The sequence below is a fragment of the Scyliorhinus canicula genome, chromosome 1, assembly GCF_902713615.1.
Source record: "Scyliorhinus canicula chromosome 1, sScyCan1.1, whole genome shotgun sequence".
Lineage (NCBI taxonomy): Eukaryota > Metazoa > Chordata > Chondrichthyes > Carcharhiniformes > Scyliorhinidae > Scyliorhinus > Scyliorhinus canicula.
In genome coordinates, this window is record NC_052146.1 from 66,022,008 (window position 1) to 66,042,758 (window position 20,751).

General features: G+C 49.5%; 1 protein-coding gene across 3 annotated transcripts in view; it reads right to left on the reverse strand.

The window, feature by feature from the left end:
* slc2a11b (solute carrier family 2 member 11b) overlaps positions 1 to 20,751 on the reverse strand; it is a 109,609-nt gene that overhangs the window by 11,171 nt on the left and 77,687 nt on the right. For 2 of the 3 annotated variants that reach the window (XM_038792051.1, XM_038792060.1), the window contains exons 8-10: positions 15,497 to 15,607; positions 4,704 to 4,805; positions 3,772 to 3,847 (exon numbers count right to left, since the gene is read on the reverse strand). In XM_038792051.1, coding sequence (XP_038647979.1) covers positions 3,772 to 3,847; positions 4,704 to 4,805; positions 15,497 to 15,607 — 289 coding nt within the window. The remainder of the gene's footprint in view (positions 1 to 3,771; positions 3,848 to 4,703; positions 4,806 to 15,496; positions 15,608 to 20,751) is intronic. The other variant, XM_038792070.1, reaches the window with a different exon arrangement.

Sequence of the window (20,751 nt, forward strand, 5' to 3'; positions counted from 1 at the left end):
GTGGTGTGGGGTTAGAGTGGTGGGGTGTTTAGGGTGGTGTCTGGGTGTGTGGGGTTTAGGGTTGTGTGTGGTTGGTGTGGGGTTTAGGGTGGTGTGTGGGTGGTGTGGGGTTTAGGGTGGTGTCTGGGTGTGTGGGGTTTAGGGTGGTGTGTGGTTGGTGTGGGGTTTAGGGTGGTGTGGGGTTTAGGGTGGTGTATGGGTGGTGTGGGGTTTAGAGTGGTGTGTGGGTGTGTGGGGTTTAGGGTGGTGTGTGGTTGGTGTGGGGTTTAGGGTGGTGTGGGGTTTAGGGTGGTGTATGGGTGGTGTGGGGTTTAGGGTGGTGTGTGGGGGGTGTGGGGTTTCGGGTGGTGTGGGGTTTAGAGTGGTGTGTGGGTGTGTGGGGTTTAGGGTTGTGTGTGGGTGGTGTGGGGTTTAGGGTGGTGTGTGGGTGGTGTGGGGTTTAGGGTGGTGTCTGGGTGTGTGGGGTTTAGGGTGGTGTGTGGTTGGTGTGGGGTTTAGGGTGGTGTGGGGTTTAGGGTGGTGTATGGGTGGTGTGGGGTTTAGAGTGGTGTGTGGGTGTGTGGGGTTTAGGGTGGTGTGTGGTTGGTGTGGGGTTTAGGGTGGTGTGGGGTTTAGGGTGGTGTATGGGTGGTGTGGGGTTTAGGGTGGTGTGTGGGGGGGTGTGGGGTTTCGGGTGGTGTGGGGTTTAGAGTGGTGTGTGGGTGGTGTGGGGTTCAGGGTGGTGTGGGGTTTAGGGTGGTGTGGGGTTTAGGGTGGTGTGGGGTTTAGGGTGGTGTGGGGTTTAGAGTGGTGTGTGGGTGGTGTGGGGTTCAGGGTGGTGTGGGGTTTAGGGTGGTGTGGGGTTTAGGGTGGTGTGGGTTTAGAGTGGTGTGTGGGTGGTGTGGGGTTCAGGGTGGTGTGGGGTTTAGGGTGGTGTGGGGTTTAGAGTGGTGTGTGGGTGGTGTGGGGTTCAGGGTGGTGTGGGGTTCAGGGTGGTGTGGGGTTTAGGGTGGTGTGGGGTTTAGAGTGGTGTGTGGGTGGTGTGGAGTTCAGGGTGGTGTGTGGGTGGTGTGGGGTTCAGGGTGGTGTGTGGGTGGTGTGGGGTTCAGGGTGGTGTGTGGGGGGTGATGCGGTTGACACGTGTGATGAGAACCCGCAACTCGACACGGTCTCACTTCTTCGCCTGCTGCCGAACTCCACCCAGCAACTTACATTTCCTCAAGACCCTCTGCTCTGTCATGGTTCGTGTCCCACGTCCTGCGGTCCCCCTCCTGTCTTCTCCCCCTCCCGGCAGTGGTGGGTGGCCTTCTCCTCGGGGTGGGGTGGGGGGGGGGGGGGGGGGGACTGGAAGTAACAGTGTTGGACAGTCTGACGGATGCAGCCCAGGGGGTGGGTAGCTGGTGACCTCAGTGGCCAGGGCACCTGGCCATGGCGGCCGGTCTGGGTGCCAACATGTGGTGCAGGATGGGGTTTCTGCTGCTCCACTGCACTCCACTGCACTCCACGGCAATGAATTCCACAGGCCCACCACTCTCTGGCTGAAGAAATGTCTCCGCATTTCTGTTCTGAATTTACCCCCTCTAATTCTAAGGCTGTGCCCACGGGTCCTCGTCTCCTCGCCTAACGGAAACAGTTTCTTTGCGTCCACCCTTTCTAAGCCATGTATTATCTTGTAAGTTTCTATTAGATCTCCCCTTAACCTTCTAAACTCCAATGAATACAATCCCAGGATCCTCAGCCGTTCATCATATGTTAGACCCGCCATTCCAGGGATCATCCGTGTGAAGCTCCGCTGGACACGCTCCAGTGCCAGTATGTCCTTCCTGAGATGTGGGGCCCAAAACTGGACACAGTACTCCAAATGGGGCCTAACCAGAGCCTTATAAAGGCTCAGTAGCACATCGCTGCTTTTATATTCCAACCCTCTTGAGATAAATGACAACATTGCATTCGCTTTCTTAATCACAGATTCAACCTGCATGTTTACCTTTAGGGAATCCTCGACTAGCACTCCCAGATCCCTTTGTACTTTGGCATTATGAATTTTCTCACCGTTTAGAAAGTAGTCTATGCTTGGATTCTTTTTTCCAAAGTGTAAGACCTCACATTTTCTCACGTTGAATTGCATCAGCCATTTCCTGCACCACTCTCCCAAACTGTCTAGATCCTTCTGCAGCCTCCCCACTTCCTCAGCACTACCTGCCTGACCACCTAACTTCGTATCATCTGTCCTGTTTGTATTTGCAGCATCTGCAAACGTTGCCCTAGTCCATTCAGAATCTCCCTTTACACTAACTCCCCTGACGGTGTACTCACTCTTCTACCAGTGTTCCTGTCTGTTCCTCGAGTTTTCCCTAAATTCCTACAACTTTTGAGTTTATTGTGTTGAACTTTATCAAAGGTCATTTGGATTTGAGTTGAAGTGAAGCTATGTCATTGGGATTAGTAAAGTCCACTTTGGTTATCACCTCCTCAAAGATGTTGACCAGGTTGGTCTGGGAGGATCTGCCATTTCTGAATTCATGTTGGCTGCTGTTTACTAGATTGAAAGTTTACCCTCGATAATTAATTCCATCATTTTACATCAAATTCCTCAGCAGCCTGAATCTGCTTTGTAAAGGCTTTTGTATGTGTCTGCCACAGCAGCCTCCTCCCAATTCCCTGGTATTTTCCTAATGTCCATTAACTCCCTCATAATGATCAGCAGTACTTTATAAATACTACCAGAACCTACCACTTCTTCGTTTGCAGCTAGACTATTATAAATATCGGCAAAAGGAGACTAAAGTCATCTGCTATACCTGGGTTTAGAGAGGGCATGTTGCGTCCTTTGTGAATACTTGAGGAAATATTCATTCATTCGAACAGACAATTAAGAGCAGGAAGAGGCCACTCGGCCCCTCAAGCCTGCTCCGCCATTCAATACAATCATGGCTGCTCTGATTGTAACCTCCACCCCACATTCCTGCCTACCCCGATAAACTTTCACCCCCTTGTTAGTCAATAATCTATCCAGCTCTGCCTTAAAAATATTCAAAGACTCTGCTTCCACTGCCTTTTGAGGAAGAGAGTCCCAAAGACTAATGACCCTCACAGAAAGATTGCTTTCTCATCTTGACCACTCTGTCCAGGCACCTCACAATTTTGAGAGCCTCTATTAAACCTTCTCTCAGCCTTCACTTTGAGAGGCCGACCCCACCTTTTTTCCTAATCCATCCATGTAACTGGAGTCCCTCATCTCTGGGAACTTTCTTGTGAATCTTTTCTGTGCCCCCTCAAGCTTTCACATCCATCCTAAATTGCGGTCCCCAGAATTGGACACAATGGGTGGGATTCTCCGCCTCCTCGCCCCATGTTTTGTGGTGGTGGTGTTGGCTCGCCATTGGCTGGTGGGGGGATCTTTCAACCCCGCCGCTGTCAATGGAGTTTCCCTTTGTTCACAGCCTCCGCCACTGGGGAACCTGGCTTCGTCGTTGGTGGGGTCAGGCGATGCAGCTGGCGGGAATGGCTGGAAAATCCTGTCCAATCTTCCAGTTGAGGCCATCTTCCTCCCCTCTCCCAAAGGGCATGTTTTTGAAAACAGCCAAAAATGCCCACAGAGAGACTGCAGAGTTCCATGAGTGACACAGCACAAGGCAATTATGCTCCTATTAGGTGACACATGTGAAGGGCTGAATCAGAGCGTGAGGTTCTGACCCAGCAGCCTTCACACAAAAGGAAGGTGTCATGAGAATTGCTGAAGTTCTGTTTGTCAATCGTCACTCACTTGTGCTTCCTTATGAATCTACCCACCTGGTCCCAGGCCGAAGCTCAGAATAAATGCAAACAAGCAGGTCATGGTCATGTAGGGCACCCAGCTATAGGAAGCCTGCAAACACATGAAGTCAAAGGATAACAGGTTACAGAATGCGTCACCGGGGACTCAGGGCATTTCTGATTGTTTAAAACTGAGAATACGGGCCGATGAAATTTTCAGATTACCCAAGGGGAATGAGGCAGAAATGAGATGTTTTCAGGGCCACATGCAGGGAACTGGCTGAGCCACAATATCAATGAAGGGGTACACTTGCCTGTGCTACTTGAGCACTCTGCCCGTTGCTGTTATTGTAAAGGAAATTGCCCTGGGCTCCTCCATTGGGTGGGGGTGCGAGCGGAGCCATTCCCTGAGGCCCCCCCGCCACCTGGCACTGCAGTCCTGGAGGCCCGCTCTGTTCTCGACCCGGGTCTGCGCACTTATGGCGATGGAGCACAGGGAGTGTGCTGTCTCTGTCTGGGACTGTACTACATCACGCTGCGACTCTGCCACCTCCCTCTGGGTCTGGGCCACCTCCCTCTGGGTCTGGGCCACCTCCCTCTGGGACTGTACCACATCACGCTGCGACTGTGCCACCTCCCTCTGGGTCTGGGCCACCTCCCTCTGGGTCTGGGCCACCTCCCTCTGGGTCTGGGCCACCTCCCTCTGGGTCTGTGCCACATCACGCTGCGACTGTGCCACCTCCCTCTGGGTCTGGGCCACCTCCCTCTGGGTCTGGGCCACCTCCCTCTGGGACTAGGCCACCTCTCTCTGGGTCTGGGCCACCTCCCTCTGGGTCTGGGCCACCTCCCTCTGGGTCTGGGCCACCTCTCTCTGGGTCTGGGCCACCTCCCTCTGTGACTGGGCCACCTCCCTCTGGGACTGGTAAATGATGCTTGTAAATGACAAACATATGAAGCATCGTTCGTACCTGATAGGTTAGTGTGATGGTCATTGCAGCACACCACAGAGCCATCAGTGAGTAACCACTGAGGATAAGGACTCGCCTTCCAAGACGTTCAATCAGAAGGCCCTGAGGAAACAAAAGCGTCAGCACTGTCTCAAATATAGTCGGTGGAAGAATTCCACAAAGTTAGAACACTTCACATAATGACTCACTTCAGAATACACTGAAAATAAATCAAACTGTACTATGTCACGTAATTGAAAATGCATAATCACAAAAGCACTCTGCACGACTGTCTCTAATGTCAATGCAGCTCCTACACACTGTGCCACTTAATACCTTCGCCACCGGTCTCTGAATTTATTCACCTCTTCTAACTCATTATCAGCTCTCGATAGGCATTTCTGCTTTGTAATGTCAAAAAGTTGATGCACATCTCTTTCTATCCAGGTTTGATGTGGAGACAGTGAGAAGTCTTACAACACCAGGTTAAAGTCCAACAGGCTTATTTGGGATCACCAGCTTGCGGTCCCATTTGCCAACACTTGGCTCAAAGCCTTCAATGTTAAGACATGCCACGTGCTCATCCAGATTTTAAAAATAAATATTTATGGGAACGTGGTTGCATTCCTTAAAAAAGGCTGTGTTACAAGTGTATTTGTGTCTGTATGCACAATTTAATGAAGTAAACTGGGGTTAGGTCAACAGTCAGCCTGTTGGAGAGAATTCAGAAATAAATGCTGAAAGATCCGAGTCGCATGCCTTTGTAATGAGAGGCTATGGTGAGGTTGGATTTACAAATAAACGGGTTGGGTTTGAAAAGGTGTATTAGAAAATAGATAGGGGGCTGGATTCTCCCAAAATGAGACTATGTCCCCCACGCTGACGTAAAACGGTGGAGTTGTACTCCTGAAATTCCTAGAAAAAAGTTGAACTAATTCCTAGTCCTGCAGGGGGCTGGCAGGGGCCCAGAGTAAATCTCGCAGCTTCAGCTACGGTTACGGGCCCCGCACTTCCGGTTAGGAGTCCACGCATGCGCATGACGGTGGCCTCCAGCGGTCACGCCCTGCTCCATGGCGGACTCGGACCGGGGAAAAAAAGAGACCCCCACAAACCACCGCGCGCCCAAGCCTCAACCCCCGCACAGTTACTCCCCGGCTCACTATAAGGCCCCCTCCCCCACCCCGGTCTCCGATTCACATGCCCCTGACCAGGGCGGCCGCAGACTGAGTCCGCAGCCGCCACGCCAGCATCCTGACCGGCAATAGGTGGTTAGTTCCACGCCGTCGGGAACTTGGCCGGTCAGGAGCGGAGGATTGATGGGCGGGCCTCTGGCAATGGCCCCCCCCCCCCCCCCCCCCCCCCCCCGGCGGCGAGGCATACTCTACGGTCATGCCAATTTCAGCCCCGGAGAATCATCGAACCGGCGCCGGGCACGATTATGGTGTGAAAGAGAATCCAGGGACTTGTCTGTTCAGCTGTTAAATTTCAAAGTGGAGTTTACGAGAATACTACAACTGTCAAAGGTTTCATAAGGAAACAATGGATAGTTATTCCATTTTATTTGACCCGTAAGTGGAGGCTAGAGGAAAACACTAAGGGCGCGATCCTCAGGCCTCGTTACACTCACGCTCAAGTGTAACGAGGCCGGTGAATAGCAGGAGAGGCCAAAAACGGGAACCATGCCAGGCGCCAAACAGTTTGCAATGCAACCGGCCGCTCCCGGAGGCAATTTTGGAACTTCGCTGTAGCGTAGCGAGAAACCAATGATCACCACTTAAGCCCCATTTCCAAACAATTAACGAGAGCCATCCATCATCCAACGGCCTCCCGTCATTCAGAGGCCTCCCCACCAAGTGCTCACGTTGGCGCCGATTAGTGCTCCTTTTGAAAAACATGAACCCGGCGGAAGTGCTTCAGTGGGGAGTTGAGAAAGGGAGTAGCCATTTTAGCTCACAGACAGAGACCGGGGGGTGCTGGGCTTTCCTACCCACTGCTCGGTGGGGGTGCCTCGGCTGGGAGGGCGAGGCACTGGGGGTTGGGCAACCATGCGTGGCACCAGCATGCCAACCCCTGGATCATGTGTACCTGTTCCGAGGGCAACCTAGTCCGTGTCCGTTTGCCTTACCGATCATCCATACCCCCACCCACTGCTGAGGCGTCTGGCCGTACGGCTGAAGGCTATTGTTAATAGGGAATTGGCAATCGTCGTTAAGTGAACATTTCACACAACCAAAGACAGGTGCAGACTCGATGGGCTGAATGGCCTCCTTCTGCACTGTAAATTCTTTGTCTATGTCTAACCCAAGTGGTTTCCCGTGGGTAGGCGGACCATGTAGCATGTGGGAGTCATTGCCTAGCATTCCAACCGTACCTTGCTGCGTGGACACTGTGCCTGAACACTGCGGGAGGCAACACCACACACGCAGCAGCCAACATCTGAACACCCAGGGGATGGGGCACAGCTCCGGGCAATGTCCACAGCCAGACAGTGGGTGAGTGCCTATGGGGAGGGGGGAGATGTCTGGAGAGATGGGCCAAGTGTTTGGAGGTCACATTGCAGAAGAAAGTGACAGAGGCGTCATACTGGTTGTGGTCAAAGTTTTTTAATGTGTCACAGGTATCCAACAATGCCTCACTCTCCCGATGGTACCGCCCTACTCTCCCCAGCAGTCCCTCACCCCCTACCTCTTCCCCCCTGCCCTTTCTCCCCTCTCATCGGTGCACTCAGCGATCCTCAACGTGTTTAACCTTGGTTGCTCTACCGCTACCTCTAGGTGTGACCCAGGATGCACATCTAAGGTGGAGGCAGCCAGCTGCTTACCACGTCCTGTAGCCTTCGATGCCCCTGGCGGGCATCCTCTAGGGGCTCTGGGCTGTCCCGTGCACTGACTTCGAGACACGTCCTCATCAGAGAGGTGGAGCTCGGGGCAGCTGCTGGCCGCCATCCTCACTCCATGGGTCTGGTTCAGGTTGGCACCCAGTGCTCTCTCCTCCCGCTTGGTGCCCATAGGGTTCTGGGGTTCACTGCGGGGTAGAGCGACAGCTGGTCCGAGCCCTGGCTGCCCCTGCATAATCTGGCTCTACCAGCTCAGGCGGCACCCCGATGTCTGCACCTTGGTGTCGATGCCCTCAGGTGACTGGGCCATACTCTGGAGTACCTCAGTAATGCCCACCTGCGACTTCAACAAGGTCTGCAGCGCCTCAGCCATTATCATCTGAGAGCAGGACATGTCCTCCAGAACCTCATCCAGGTCAGCCTGGAACTGGGTCACATCCCCCAGTGAGTTGGACATTCTGCTGAGGCCCTCAGCCGTGGCTGTCACCGATTGAGCAACACCTTGGACACCTCTACTAATGCTGCTGATAACATGCACCAGGCTCTCCACTACAGTCGCCACCGCAGCAGTGTTGGCCTTGGTGCTATGCATTGTCGGCGAAATCTCCTGCGCCCGTAGCGTCTGAGACGCCTCCAATTGGCAATGGACCTGCTGAAGTGTCACTGACATCTCCCTCTTAGTGTCCCGGCTGCTTATTAATGTCTCCGTCAGTTCCGGGTAACCCTGTTCCAGAGGCTCAGCATCTGGCTGGGACCCAGCTGGGACCTGGATTCAGCAACCCTCCGACTGCTGTCTCCCCTGGGGGTACCTGCCTCCACCTGATGTGCATCATCAGCTGTGCGGTGCTCACCAGATTTCTGTCCCAGATGCCTGTCCACTAATGTTTCCCACTGTGGTGCGTGTATCTGCGCTGGTGGAGGGTGGGGATGACAGCTGTGTCGCATCGATTGGGGCATCCTCGGAGCTCCCCTCCAAGGTGTTCTCCTGGGAAACAGGGGAGGGGCCCACAGGGATGTGCTGTTGGCTGGAGAACCCTGCGGGAGAATGGACACCTAGTCAGTGAGAGGGATGGATCAGTCAGTATGACTATAACAACTCACGTTTGACAGATCCCCCGGGTTGGGCCCAGTGGATCCTCACCTCTGCCGCGTCTGCCAGCCTCCGCATTGGTGACCGCTTTGTCCTCGGCCACACCAGTCAGATACAGGGCCTGTTCCTCGAAGGTGGTGATTCGTATTTTGGGAACCCTTCCGCCGGTCTGGGCCCTCTCCCGGCAATTGTCGGAGAGCTTCTCCTGCGGCGACACAGAGAGAGGGCATCATTCGCCACACGGGGGGGGGGGGGGGGGGGGCGACACTGGATGCCAGTCCTCCTGGTCACACTCCCCGCATGGCCCTGGCTGCCCTGTGGCTCATACTCCAGGACCCTCGGGGGAACGACATAGGTAGGAAAAGGGATAGGGATGTAAGGCAGGAATTCAGGCCTGGGGGCACTGGTAACGGCGCCGTGGCAGCTCCCTCCCACGAGGTATACCACGAGTCCGGTGGTGGCGGCTACCCTCAAGATTTGGGGGCAGTGGAGGCGACATAGGGGAGAAGTGGGGGGCTCGATGGAAGCTCCGTTAAGGGGGAACCATAGGTTCGTCCCGGGGAACATGGATGGGGGATTTCAGGGATGGTACAGAGCGGGCATTAGACAGCTGAGGGACCTGTTTATCGACGGAAGGTTTGCGAGCCTGGGGGAGTTGGAGGAGAAATTTGGGCTCCCGCCGGGAAACATGTTTAGATATCTGCAGATAAAGGCATTTGTTAGACGGCAGGTGGAGGGATTCCCTGCGCTCCCCGCGAAGGGGGGTGAGTGACAGGGTGCTCTCGGGGGTCTGGGTCGGGGAGGGGAAGATATCCGATATCTACAAGCTTATGCAGGAGGTGGAAGAGGCGTCAGTAGAGGAGCTGAAAACGAAGTGGGAGGGGGAACTGGGGGAACAGATCGAAGACGGGACATGGGCTGATGCCCTGGAGAGGGTAAATTCTTCCTCCTCGTGTGCGCGGCTTAGCCTCATCCAATTCAAGGTGCTGCATAGGGCCCACATGACTGGGACGAGGATGAGTAGGTTCTTTGGGGGTGAAGATAGGTGTGTCAGGTGCTCGGAGAGTCCAGCGAACCATGCCCATATGTTCTGGGCATGCCCGGCACTGGAGGAGTTCTGGAAGGGGGTGGCGAGGACGGTTTCGAGGGTGGTGGGATCCAGGGTCAAGCCAGGATGGGGACTCGCGATCTTTGGGGTTAGTGTAGAGCCAGGAGTGCAGGAGGCGAAAGAGGCCGGTGTGCTGGCCATTGCGTCCCTAGCAGCCCGGCGAAGGATTTTGCTACAGTGGAAGGACGCGAGGCCCCCAAGCGTGGAGACCTGGCTCAATGACATGGCGGGTTTCATTAAGCTTGATGAAACTTAATGAAGTTCTGCAGTTCTGGTCGCCGCATTATAGGAAGGATGTGGAAGCATTAGAAAGGGTGTGGAGGAGATTTACCAGGATGTTGCCTGGTATGGAGGGAAGATCTTATGCGGGAAGGCTGAGGGACTTGAGGCTGTTTTTGTTAGAGAGCAGAAGGTTAAGAGGTGACTTAATAGAGGCATACAAGATGATCAGAGGATTAGATAGGGTGGACAGTGAGAGCCTTTTTCCTCGGATGGTGATGGCTAGCACGATTGGGCATAGCTTTAAATTGAGGGGAGATAGATATAGGACAGATGTCAGAGGTAGGTTCTTTACTCAAAGAGTAGTAAAGGCATGGAATGCCCTGCCTGCAACAGTAGTGAACTCACCAACATTAAGGGCATTTAAATGGTCATTGGATAGATATATGGATGATAAGGGAATAGTGTAGATGGGCTTTAGAGTGGTTTCATAGCTCGGCGCAACATTGAGGGCCGAAGGGCCTGTACTGCGCTGTAATGTTCTATGTTCTATAGAACATGACATTCTTCCTGGCCTCCATCACATCGCGGAGCCTCCCCAGGTCTGCATCCCTGAATCCAGGGGCTGGTCACCTCGGCGCCATGGTTGCGAGCTGACTGGGATCTGTGCAATTGCTGTTGAAGTGCTGCTTGACCTTGTTAGCAGGGTGGCTGGCAAGTGCGGTGCTGGCGAATTGGCTGGCGAGCCTTCATTTACAGCAAGAAGCCTGTGGGGCCTTGTTAAGTGGGCCAATTAACGCTGAATTGCGTTGCCTGCCTCGCCGGGCCAGCACCGGGAAGCTCGCAGCAGTTCCCGCTCACTACAACACTTGGAAACCTTTAGGAGAATTGCACCCGAAAGATTTTAGATTTTGGAAAGTTGAATTCAAAGAGGTGGTATCGGAGATGAAAGGAGAGATGGATATTGAAGGAAAGATGTTGAGCTGAGTGTGTGGTGGTATGGGGAAGATGTCCTTAGACCAGCTGTGCTGAAATCTGAAACAGCCATCCAGTCAGACCAGAAAAGTCTATTTCAGAGAGCAGTTTGTTTCTGGAATTTCTTGAACTTTCACAGCGGTCTCATACCTAAAAACCTATAAGGGAGTTGTTGGCATGCAGTTTACTTGGGGGGGGGGGGGGGGGGAGCAGATGCTTTGTCAGACTGTCTTGACTGTGCAACTTTAATTTTGTGTTTAAGATTTTTCTTTTTATCATGGGCCAGGGTTTAGAGAACCCCAAAGTGTATCACGGAGTTCACCTGACCCACAACTTTGAATAGATTGTGGTTATGGGGAGCACACGAGCCTACACTGCAGGTGTGATGCAGCAGAAATCTACAGTACGTTTAAATTAAAACAATGTTTATTTATGAAACTAGTTAACACTTTATAAACCCACAGTTAACATCTTAACAACTATCAACACCAATAAATCCCCCAAAGAATACAGTACTCTATAAGTAACTCTGAATCTTTCCTTGCAACATCCATAAGACAAAAAAAGCCTTTTTACAGAAAAACATCAGGTTTAACTTCCCTACTGAGAACAGTTACTACTTTGAAATCACCAAATGAACATTCATTAGCTTGCAGAGATTCATTCACATCTTGATGTGACTGCAGCTTCTCCAAATCTGAAACAAAACTAAACACACCCTGTGGCAGACAGCCCAAAGCGAAAGTAAAAGCAGACAGCCCAGCTCCACCCACTGTCTGACATCACTGATAAACACCCATTTCTTAAAGGTACATCCACTCCAGATATCTTATAAACACCATTTCTTAAAGGTTCTCTCACATGACATTTTTGTCGATAAATCTTTTTTTTTAATCCCAAAGATTTTATTGGATTGTTTCTGGGATCAGTAGGTTTCTTTTCTTGCTTCAAAATACAAAAAAAGGTTATGATCAGTAAGACAGGTTTCCCTCTGGGATCTGGTTTGTTCAGTGAATAACATCTGCTGTGTGCAGAGGCAACAATGATTTGTGAAGGGAAAATCATGTTTAACCAATTTATTCAATCTTTGTAGGGGTATCAGGTGCTGTGGATAAAGGGGATTTGGCAATGTACTTTACTTAGATTTCCTAAAGACATTTTATAAAATGCCACATAAAAGGTTATAGTGGAAAATAAAATCTTGTGATGTAGGAATAACATTGGTATGGACAGAAGATTGGCTAGCTAACAAGAAACAGAGAGTAGGCATAAAGGAAGAGTATGTAAGGATGAGAAAACAAGGTTCAGTTGGGTCGCTTGAGGGTTACAAGGTAGCAAGGAATGAGCTAAAAAAGGGGCTTAGGAGAGCTAGGAGGGGGCATGAGAAGTCCTTGGCGGGTCGGATCAAGGAAAACCCCAAGGCTTTTTACTCTTATGTGAGAAATAAAAAAATGACCAGGGTGAGGTTAGGGCCAGTCAAGGACAGTAGTGGGAACTTGTGCATGGAGTCAGAAGAAATAGGAGAGGTGTTCAATGAATACTTTTCTTCAGTGTTCACCAAGGAGAGGGGCCATGTTTTTGAGGATGAGAGTGTGATACAGGCGGGTAGGCTGAAGGAGGTAGATGTTCTGAGGAAGGAAGTATTAGCAATTTTGAATAACCTGAGGGTCGACAAGTCCCCTGGGCCAGATGGGATATATCCAAGGATTCTTTGGGAGGCAAGGATGGGATTGCAGAGCCTTTGGCTTTGATACCAGGATGCTGCCTGGTTTGCAGGATAGGTCTTATGATGAAAGGTTGAGGGAGTTAGGGCTTTTCTCTTTGGAGCGGAGGAGGATGACAGGCGACTTAATATGAGGTTTATAAGATGATGAGGGGGATAGATATAGTGAATGTTCAGAGACTATTTCCTCGGGTGGATGTAGCCGTTACAAGGGGGCATAACTATAAGGTTCAGGGTGGGAGATATAGGAGGGATGTCCAAGGGAGATTCTTTACTCCGAGAGTGGTTAGGGTGTGGAATGGACTGCCTGCTGTGATAGTGGAGTCAGATACTTTAGGAACTTTCAAGCAGTTATTGGATAGGCACATGGAGCACACCAGAATGACAGGGAGTGGGATAGCTTGATCTTGGTTTCGCACAGCATCGAGGGCCGAAGGGCCTGTTCTGTGCTGGACTGTTCTATGTTTATAAATGGGTCATTTTCTAGTTGGCAGGATGTAACAAGTGGTGTGCCACAGGGATCAGTTTTGGGACCTCAACTGTTTTACAATTTATATAAATGACTTGGATTGCTAAGCTGGCTGATGAGACAAATATCGGTAGGAAAGTCAGCTGTGAAGGGGCTGGTTTAGCTCACTCGGCTACATCGCTGGCTTTTAAAGCAGAACCACCAGCACAGTTCGATTCCCGTACCAGCCTCCCCGGACAGGTGCCGGAATGTGGCAACTAGGGGCTTTTCACAGTAACTTCATTGAAGCCTACTCGTGACAATAAAGCGGTTTTCATTTTCAAGAGGAGAACACGAGGAGGCTGCAAATGGATATAGGTAGGTTAAGTGAGTGGGAAGAAATCTGGCCACTGGAGGTTGATATGGGAAATATGAAATTGTACATTTTGGCTGCAAGAGTAAGCATATTGGGCACGATCGAACCAAATGGGAACTATGACCCATAGAGAGCGCGTTGAGCAGCGTGTTTCCAGGTAGCTCACAGCACCGAGGAACACAACGTTATCTAACGTGGGTCCGGTTAGATACGGGGCCTCAGCGTGGAATGCACAGCCGAGTAGCGCTCAGTCCCAATTCCTTGGTTACCTCAAAATACTGCATATTAGAGTGAGACTAGCTGTCTCGCTCTAAAATCCAGATTTCCAAAAGTGATCCAGTTCACAAAGGATGGGATTCACAACACGAAGCCTTGTGAGATCACGTTAGATCTAGTGAGGTGTGGCGTGCCAGGTAGATCACGGGACCGGATCCTCATGGCAGCTACCGGCCACGTTGCGACATGACGCGCTGCTTTTCGGGTGCAGCGTGGCTGGTAGTTCACGCCCGTTATCTAAATGGCGGGTGATTGCAGATCTCTGAGATCCAGAGAGTTCTGGAGGTCCTAGTGCATGAATCACAAATGGTTAGTGTGCAGCTGCAGCAAGAAATTAAGCAATCTAATGGAACGTTATTGATTATTATGAGGAGAATTGAACACAAAGGTAGGGAGGTTATCCTTTAGTTATATGGGCGCTGGTGGGACCACATCTGGAGTATTGTGTATATTACTGGTCTCCTTCTTTAAGGATGGATTCAAGCGCATTGGAAGCAGTTCAGAGAAGGTTTACTAGGGCAGCACGGTAGCACAGTAGTTATCACTGTTGCTTCACAAGCGCCAGGGTCCCAGGTTCGATTCCCGCTTGGGTCACTGTCTGTGCGTAGTCTGCACGTTCTCCCTGTGTCTGTGTGGGTTTCCTCCGGGTGCTCCGGTTTCCTCCCACAGTCCAAAGACGTGATGTTAGGTGAATTGGACATTCTGAATTCTCCCTTTGTTTACCCAAACAGGCGCTGGAATGTGGCGACTAGGGGCTTTGCACAGTAACTTCATTGCAGTGTTAATGTAAGCCTACTTGTGACAATAAAGATTATTATTATTATTATTCATAACCTTGGCCGGGAAGTTTGGAGAATCCTGGCCCAGAATTTAGAAGAATAAGAGGCCACTTGATGAAACATGTAAGATCTTGAGAGGCCTTGATTGGGTAGATGTTTCCTCTTGTGAGATAATGTAGACCTAGGGGGTCACTGTTTAAAAATAAGGTGCGCAGTGGTTAGCATGGCGGCAAGGCCCCAGGTTCAATCCCGGCCCCGGGTCACTGTCCACGTGGAGGTTGCACATTCTCCCCGTGTTTGCGTGGCTCTCACCTCCCACAACCCAAAAGATGCGCAGGATAGGTGGACTGGCCACGCTTAATTGCCCATTAATTGGAAAAAAATGAATTGGGTACTCTAAATTAATTTTTTATAAAAAATTCAATTAATTGAAATTCCACCAGCTGCCTTGGTGGGATTTGAACCCCTGTCCCCAGAGCATTAGCCTGTGCCTCTGGATTATTAATCCTCAATGATACACTGGGGCCTGTGGTCTGCTACATGGGGAACCCAGTGTAACTTGGGTCTGTCGTGGCCTCAAACTTTCCAATCAGCAAATACGGTCACCGCCCGCCCCTCCCCACCGCTCCTGACTATAAACACAGCTACCCACTTTAAGAAGAAAAATTAAAGGCGGCTATATTAACTGATTGCTTTTACAAAGGACCTGGTTTATTTTATTTATCTTGGAGCACGAAAGGTTAGGGTAAGCAGCCTTGGCTCTGACACTAGTGGCATCGAACCTGAGCACTAGATGGCAGCAATGAACTAATGAGGTTTCACCTATAATTTGACATATGGACCCTGTTACTGGGATTAGAGCAGAGTCCCAGTGTAAATTCGTCATTTACTTATCCCTGGTGAGTGAAACCATGAAAACCATCTCATTGGTTTCTGGAACAACCATTGGTGTTGGATGGGTTTGGAACTGTCCTTTCTACTTACACAGCATAGGGCTGAGAGACACTCAGAAGCACCAGTGCCCAGAGTAACATAGGGGATATATGCTTCTGCGATTCCAGCTTCATTAAATACATAAGTGGCATAGAAGTAAATCTGAAACACAGAAAACAATCTCACTTAAATCACCAGTGCAGGGGCAACATCATGGAACAGCACAGACACAGATTGGCAATGTCGTGGTTCCCCAGGACGACAATTTGTTTGTACCTATTCAAATATTAAAACACAGAGAGTCTGAGGAGCGATCTTCCAAGCAGTGAACTTTATTTTTCTTAGCATAAGAAAAACAGAGCTGAGATTGTCCGGAGCAATCTAAAAAAGCTTCAGGGCTTACCGCCTTTTATGTGCATTTTAACTCCATGATTCAAGCTCTTATCTTAATTTACAGCCGTCTTATCTGCTTTCCTTACTTTGGCCACTATTGTTTATAGTGAGCCTCTATCTGTCTCAGTCAAGACTGGTCGTTTCTCTCTCTGCTTCGTCAACCATGGTAGCCATAAGTCAGTCCTTATCTCGTCTCTGTAAACTTTCCTGCTTGTGTCGTGGTTTTTGCTGACCAAGGCCGAATGTATACAAAAACAGACTCCTTTATAGCCCTTATTTATGGGCAACCATTTTAGTTAAGCCCTGAGCTGTTCATTGTTCTTCCAAGTGACTGTTTGTATTTTAAATGCTATTTCTCTGGGTCTGCTGCTTTAATCATATTAACTATACTTGATTACATTAGGTCACACAAAGTTATCCTGAGTTCACACTCATCTCAATACTCACCTAAATCTTACTTTATTATTTCACTAAAACCTATGATTCTAAACTTCGTATCTAACTCATACAATATCCAGTACAAATTCCCTTACATGTCCCCCCTTTGAGGCTCTTCCCTAGCCTCACACAAATTACCAAGCTCAAATAATCCCCTTACTGGATCCCATTTACAATTTATTTTAAACACTTTTTGCAGGCAATGTGGAGGAGCCGAATACTTTGGTCAGGGAACAACGCCCCTAATTCTTCTTTATCATAATTCATCTATCCAGATTCGAATTCTCGGGTCGCTCCCCCAGATTGCTTGCTCCTAACAGCCATCAGCCAAAAACCTTCCCACCCTTGTCAAGGGAAGGAAAAAAGACTGATTCCTGTGTACAGACTAAGTTCTCCAAGTCTTTTGCGAATTTCAGTCAGGTGCTGTTGTTGGTACAAAGCAATCGTCCATTATTATAGTCCTTTCACAGAGTGACGAGTTTCCATCTCGACCAGGGTCATGGTGAATCCGCTCATCGGAGGCAGCGCAAGGTTTTCCCTTTCCTCCGTTTTTCCTCGCGAACGTGAGCTGCTTGTCACCATCATCTGCCGTGTTGCAACTCTGGTAAGGAAGGATCTCAGGGCGGGTAGAAAACAACAAAATATGAGTCCTAGAACGGTTATGATTGTGCTTGCTACAGCTCCAGCTTTGGCGAACCATGCCCCCCATCTTCCAAACATCCTATCCAACCAATTCCATGCTTCATGCCCAAACCCAGCATTTTCTTTCACTTCTGCCCTAAGATTCTTCAACTTATTCATGGCCCGTGTAAATGACCCCTCTGGATCAGTGTTGTTAGGGATAAATGTGCAACACTGATCTCCAAACATAACACAGACCCCTCCTTTCTCCCAAATAGTATCCGTACTCACTGATCGCCTACGTCTTGTTTGTCTTAATACTCTACCTTCCTGATTCCGCACCCCTATATCATCTGCATCCCGCTTTCCCTTGTTACGGGTCAAGGAAGTCCCCCAGGGAAACAGTTTCCAAGTCCCATGTGGGGAACGAGGCCCTTTCCCCGTCCTCACCTCCCTCGGCACCGTGACTAACAGGCTGAAGCTGGGCATTTGTATCATCAGCCAGCTCATGCACAGAACCACTCTCATCATCATTTATTATTTCTGCTGTACTTTGGCTCTGCTCCTCCTCCTCACGATTCTCCTCGTGTAGTTCTATCTCTTCCTCGCTGCTACTTCTATCCACCCTACCTCTAACTTCAGTCTCCCTTCTCTCCCCTACCCCAGGTACCGTTCTGGTACAATGGTTCAAGTGATACCACAGTGTACTGCCTTCTACTTGCAACGCCGTGGGAGATACTCTGGTGACTTCAAACGGCCCTTCTCGTCTGGGTTCATGCCAACGTCTCCGGAACTTTCTGATGTATACTTGATCTCCCGGTGTGATCTGGTGTTCCGTGGCAGGGCTCTCCTCCTCCTTGGCCTTTTCCTGTTCAAAAGTAGTTCTATGTATAAAAGTTAATTGTCGTTCATACTCTCTTGCATCCTGATCTAAACACTCCAATGTGGGGCCCCCTGCTCCATCGATCTTTGGCACCGGCATTACTCTTCCTGTCATCATCTCATGCGGGCTTAAATGTGTGATTCTGTTTTCCTGACTCCTGTACTGCATTAAAGCCAATGGCAGAGCATCTATCCAGTTTTTTCCTGTCTCACTACAAATTTTGCTTATTTTCGCCTTGAGGGTTCCGTTTGCTCTCTCCACCATTCCTTGGGATTGAGGATGATACACACATCCAAACCTCTGCTTTATACGGAGTGCTGAGAGTGTCTCTCTCAGTGCCCTCCCTATAAAAGCAGATCCATTGTCTGAACTTAATTGCATGGGTATGCCAAATCTTGGGATAATTTCTTTTGACAGGAAGTTAATTACCGTTCCAGATCCTTGATCTTTGGATGGCGTTGCTTCTATCCATCTGCTGAATCTATCAATAATCACTAACATGTATCTTTTTCCTCTTACCACCTTTCCCATATCCACATAGTCCATGCATAGATGTTTAAACGGCCCTTCAGGAATGGGTATGTGCCCCATTGGGGCAGTAATGCCTTTCCTGATATTATTCTGAGCACACACCTCACACAGACCTAGTATGTAGTCAATTGAGTTCTGCAGGTATGGTGACCAGAATCCTTCTTTCTTAATCTTCCTAGCCACTTCTCCTCTCGCACAGTGATCCACCCCGTGTGCTTCACTAATTAGTACGGTTAGTAATGATGTGGGTGCTATGATCAATCCTTCCCCATTTCTCCATATTTTGTCATGTTGTCCCTGTAATGCTCCTCTCTCTCTCCACATTGTTTTTTCTGCTACAGGGGCTGCTTCCTGTAATTGTGCCACATCTTCTAATGTGATTTGAGGTTCGATATTCCCCACACCTGGCCCTGGGTGCGGCCTTGCTATTTCTACTGGGGCTATCGTAGCCTCAATGTACCCTGATGCTTCTTTAGCTGCCTTGTCAGCTTTGGTATTTCCCTGTGTGATGTTATCTGTTCCCTTTTTATGCGCCTGACACTTAATTATGGCTAATTCCCTTGGGCCCATCATAGCCCTTATTAAAGCCCTGATTTGAACTTCGTGTTGAATTGGTCCTCCTCCGCTTTTCATAAATCCCCTTTGCTTCCATATTGCCCCAAACAGGTGACAAACCCCGTGGGCATAGGCCGAATCAGTATAAATTTCCACTGCTTCCCCGTTTGCTAATTCACATGCTCTGGTCAGTGCTGCAATCTCCGCTAACTGGGCTGAGCATGGCTGCTCACATTCGTTTGCCTCCACTACCTCAAATGTTTTCCCTTTCTGTTCAACTACTGCATAGCCAGCATGATTTCCCCTATGATCCCTATGGCACGAGCCGTCAACATACAACGTTCTCTTTTCTTCTGTGTTTAACCTATCTGCCTTCAGATCTTTCCTCAGTTTCATAAACGCTCTTGTCTCTCTCACACACTCATGCTCCTCTCCCTCATGTGGCAATGGCATATAGTCAGCTGGGTTGGCCCTATTGCACTTTACTATCGTAATGTCCGGGAATGTGGTCAGCATTTGAAAATGATGAATTCTAGCCGGCGTCAGAACAAACTTCCCTTTTTCAATCAATTCAGCTATTTTATGGTATACATGTAAGTTTATCGGATATCCCATTGTGACCGTAGCTGCCTTTTCGTACGCCCACCAAGCTGCTGCCAGGCCTTGATAACACGGCGGGTATCCCAGTGCTACGTCATCTAGCTTGGTACTATAATATGCTACAGTCTGCCTTCGCCTTCCCTTGCAACTTTCCTGTGTTAACACTGCTGTAGCAAATCCTGCTTCTCTGTTACTCACAAATAAATCAAAGGGCTTGTCATAGGTCGGTAAAGCCAATGCTGGTGCCTGTGCCATTTCACTCTTTATATTCTCAAATGCTTCTAGCGCATCTTTGTCCCATTTTAGTTTGGCTTTTAATTCGTCACACCCTGCTTCCTTCATTATCTTTCGTAGTGCCTGCGTTTTTTCTGCATAGTTTTCCACCCATTCTGAACTGAAGCCTGTCATTCCCAAAAATGTCATCATTTGTCCCACCGTCTGTGGCTTCGGAATTTTCAGTACTGCTTCTATTTGCTGTGAAGCTATCCCCTTCTGCCCTGCTGATATTTCTCTCCCCAAGTATTCTACCTTTCTCTGGCACAGCTGCAGCTTCTTCCAGGATACTTTATGACCCCCCTCTGCTAGTCTTTTCAAAAGTTTTAAACTATCCTTCCTGCATTGTTCTTGTGTCTCTGTGCATAATAATAAATCATCCACATACTGTAGCAGTGTTCCTTCCAACTGTATTCCTTCTAAATCTGCTTTCAACACCTGATTGAATACATGTGGGGAATGTTTAAATCCTTGGGGCATTCTATTGTATGTGTATTGTTTCCCCTCGTACGTAAATGCAAAGAGATACTGACTTTCTGGAGCTAGTGGCACACTAAAAAATGCTGAACATAGGTCGATTACAGTAAACCATCTACTTTCAGGTGGTATATTTGTCAGCAAGGTGTAAGGGTTTGGAACTTCTACGGGCATATCTTCCACTACCTCATTAATTGCCCTTAGGTCATGCACCAATCTCCATTTTTCTCCGTCCGCCTTCTTTACTGGTAGGAGCGGGGTATTACACCTACTCCGGGTTTCCTTTAATACCCCTGCTTCTATCAATCCCTTAATCGTTTCTCTAATTCCTTCAATTGCTTCTGTGTTGATTGGGTATTGTGGTCTATAGGGCCCCTGGCGCCCTGTCTTTAGTCTGACTTCAACTGGATTAGCGTTTTTAACCCTCCCTACATCCGTGTCCTGTCTGGACCACAACTCCTGTGGGAGGGAGTTCAAATCCTGCTCTAAGCTCTCTCTCCATTCCCGCTCCTGTTTCTCACTTCGCACTCCTATT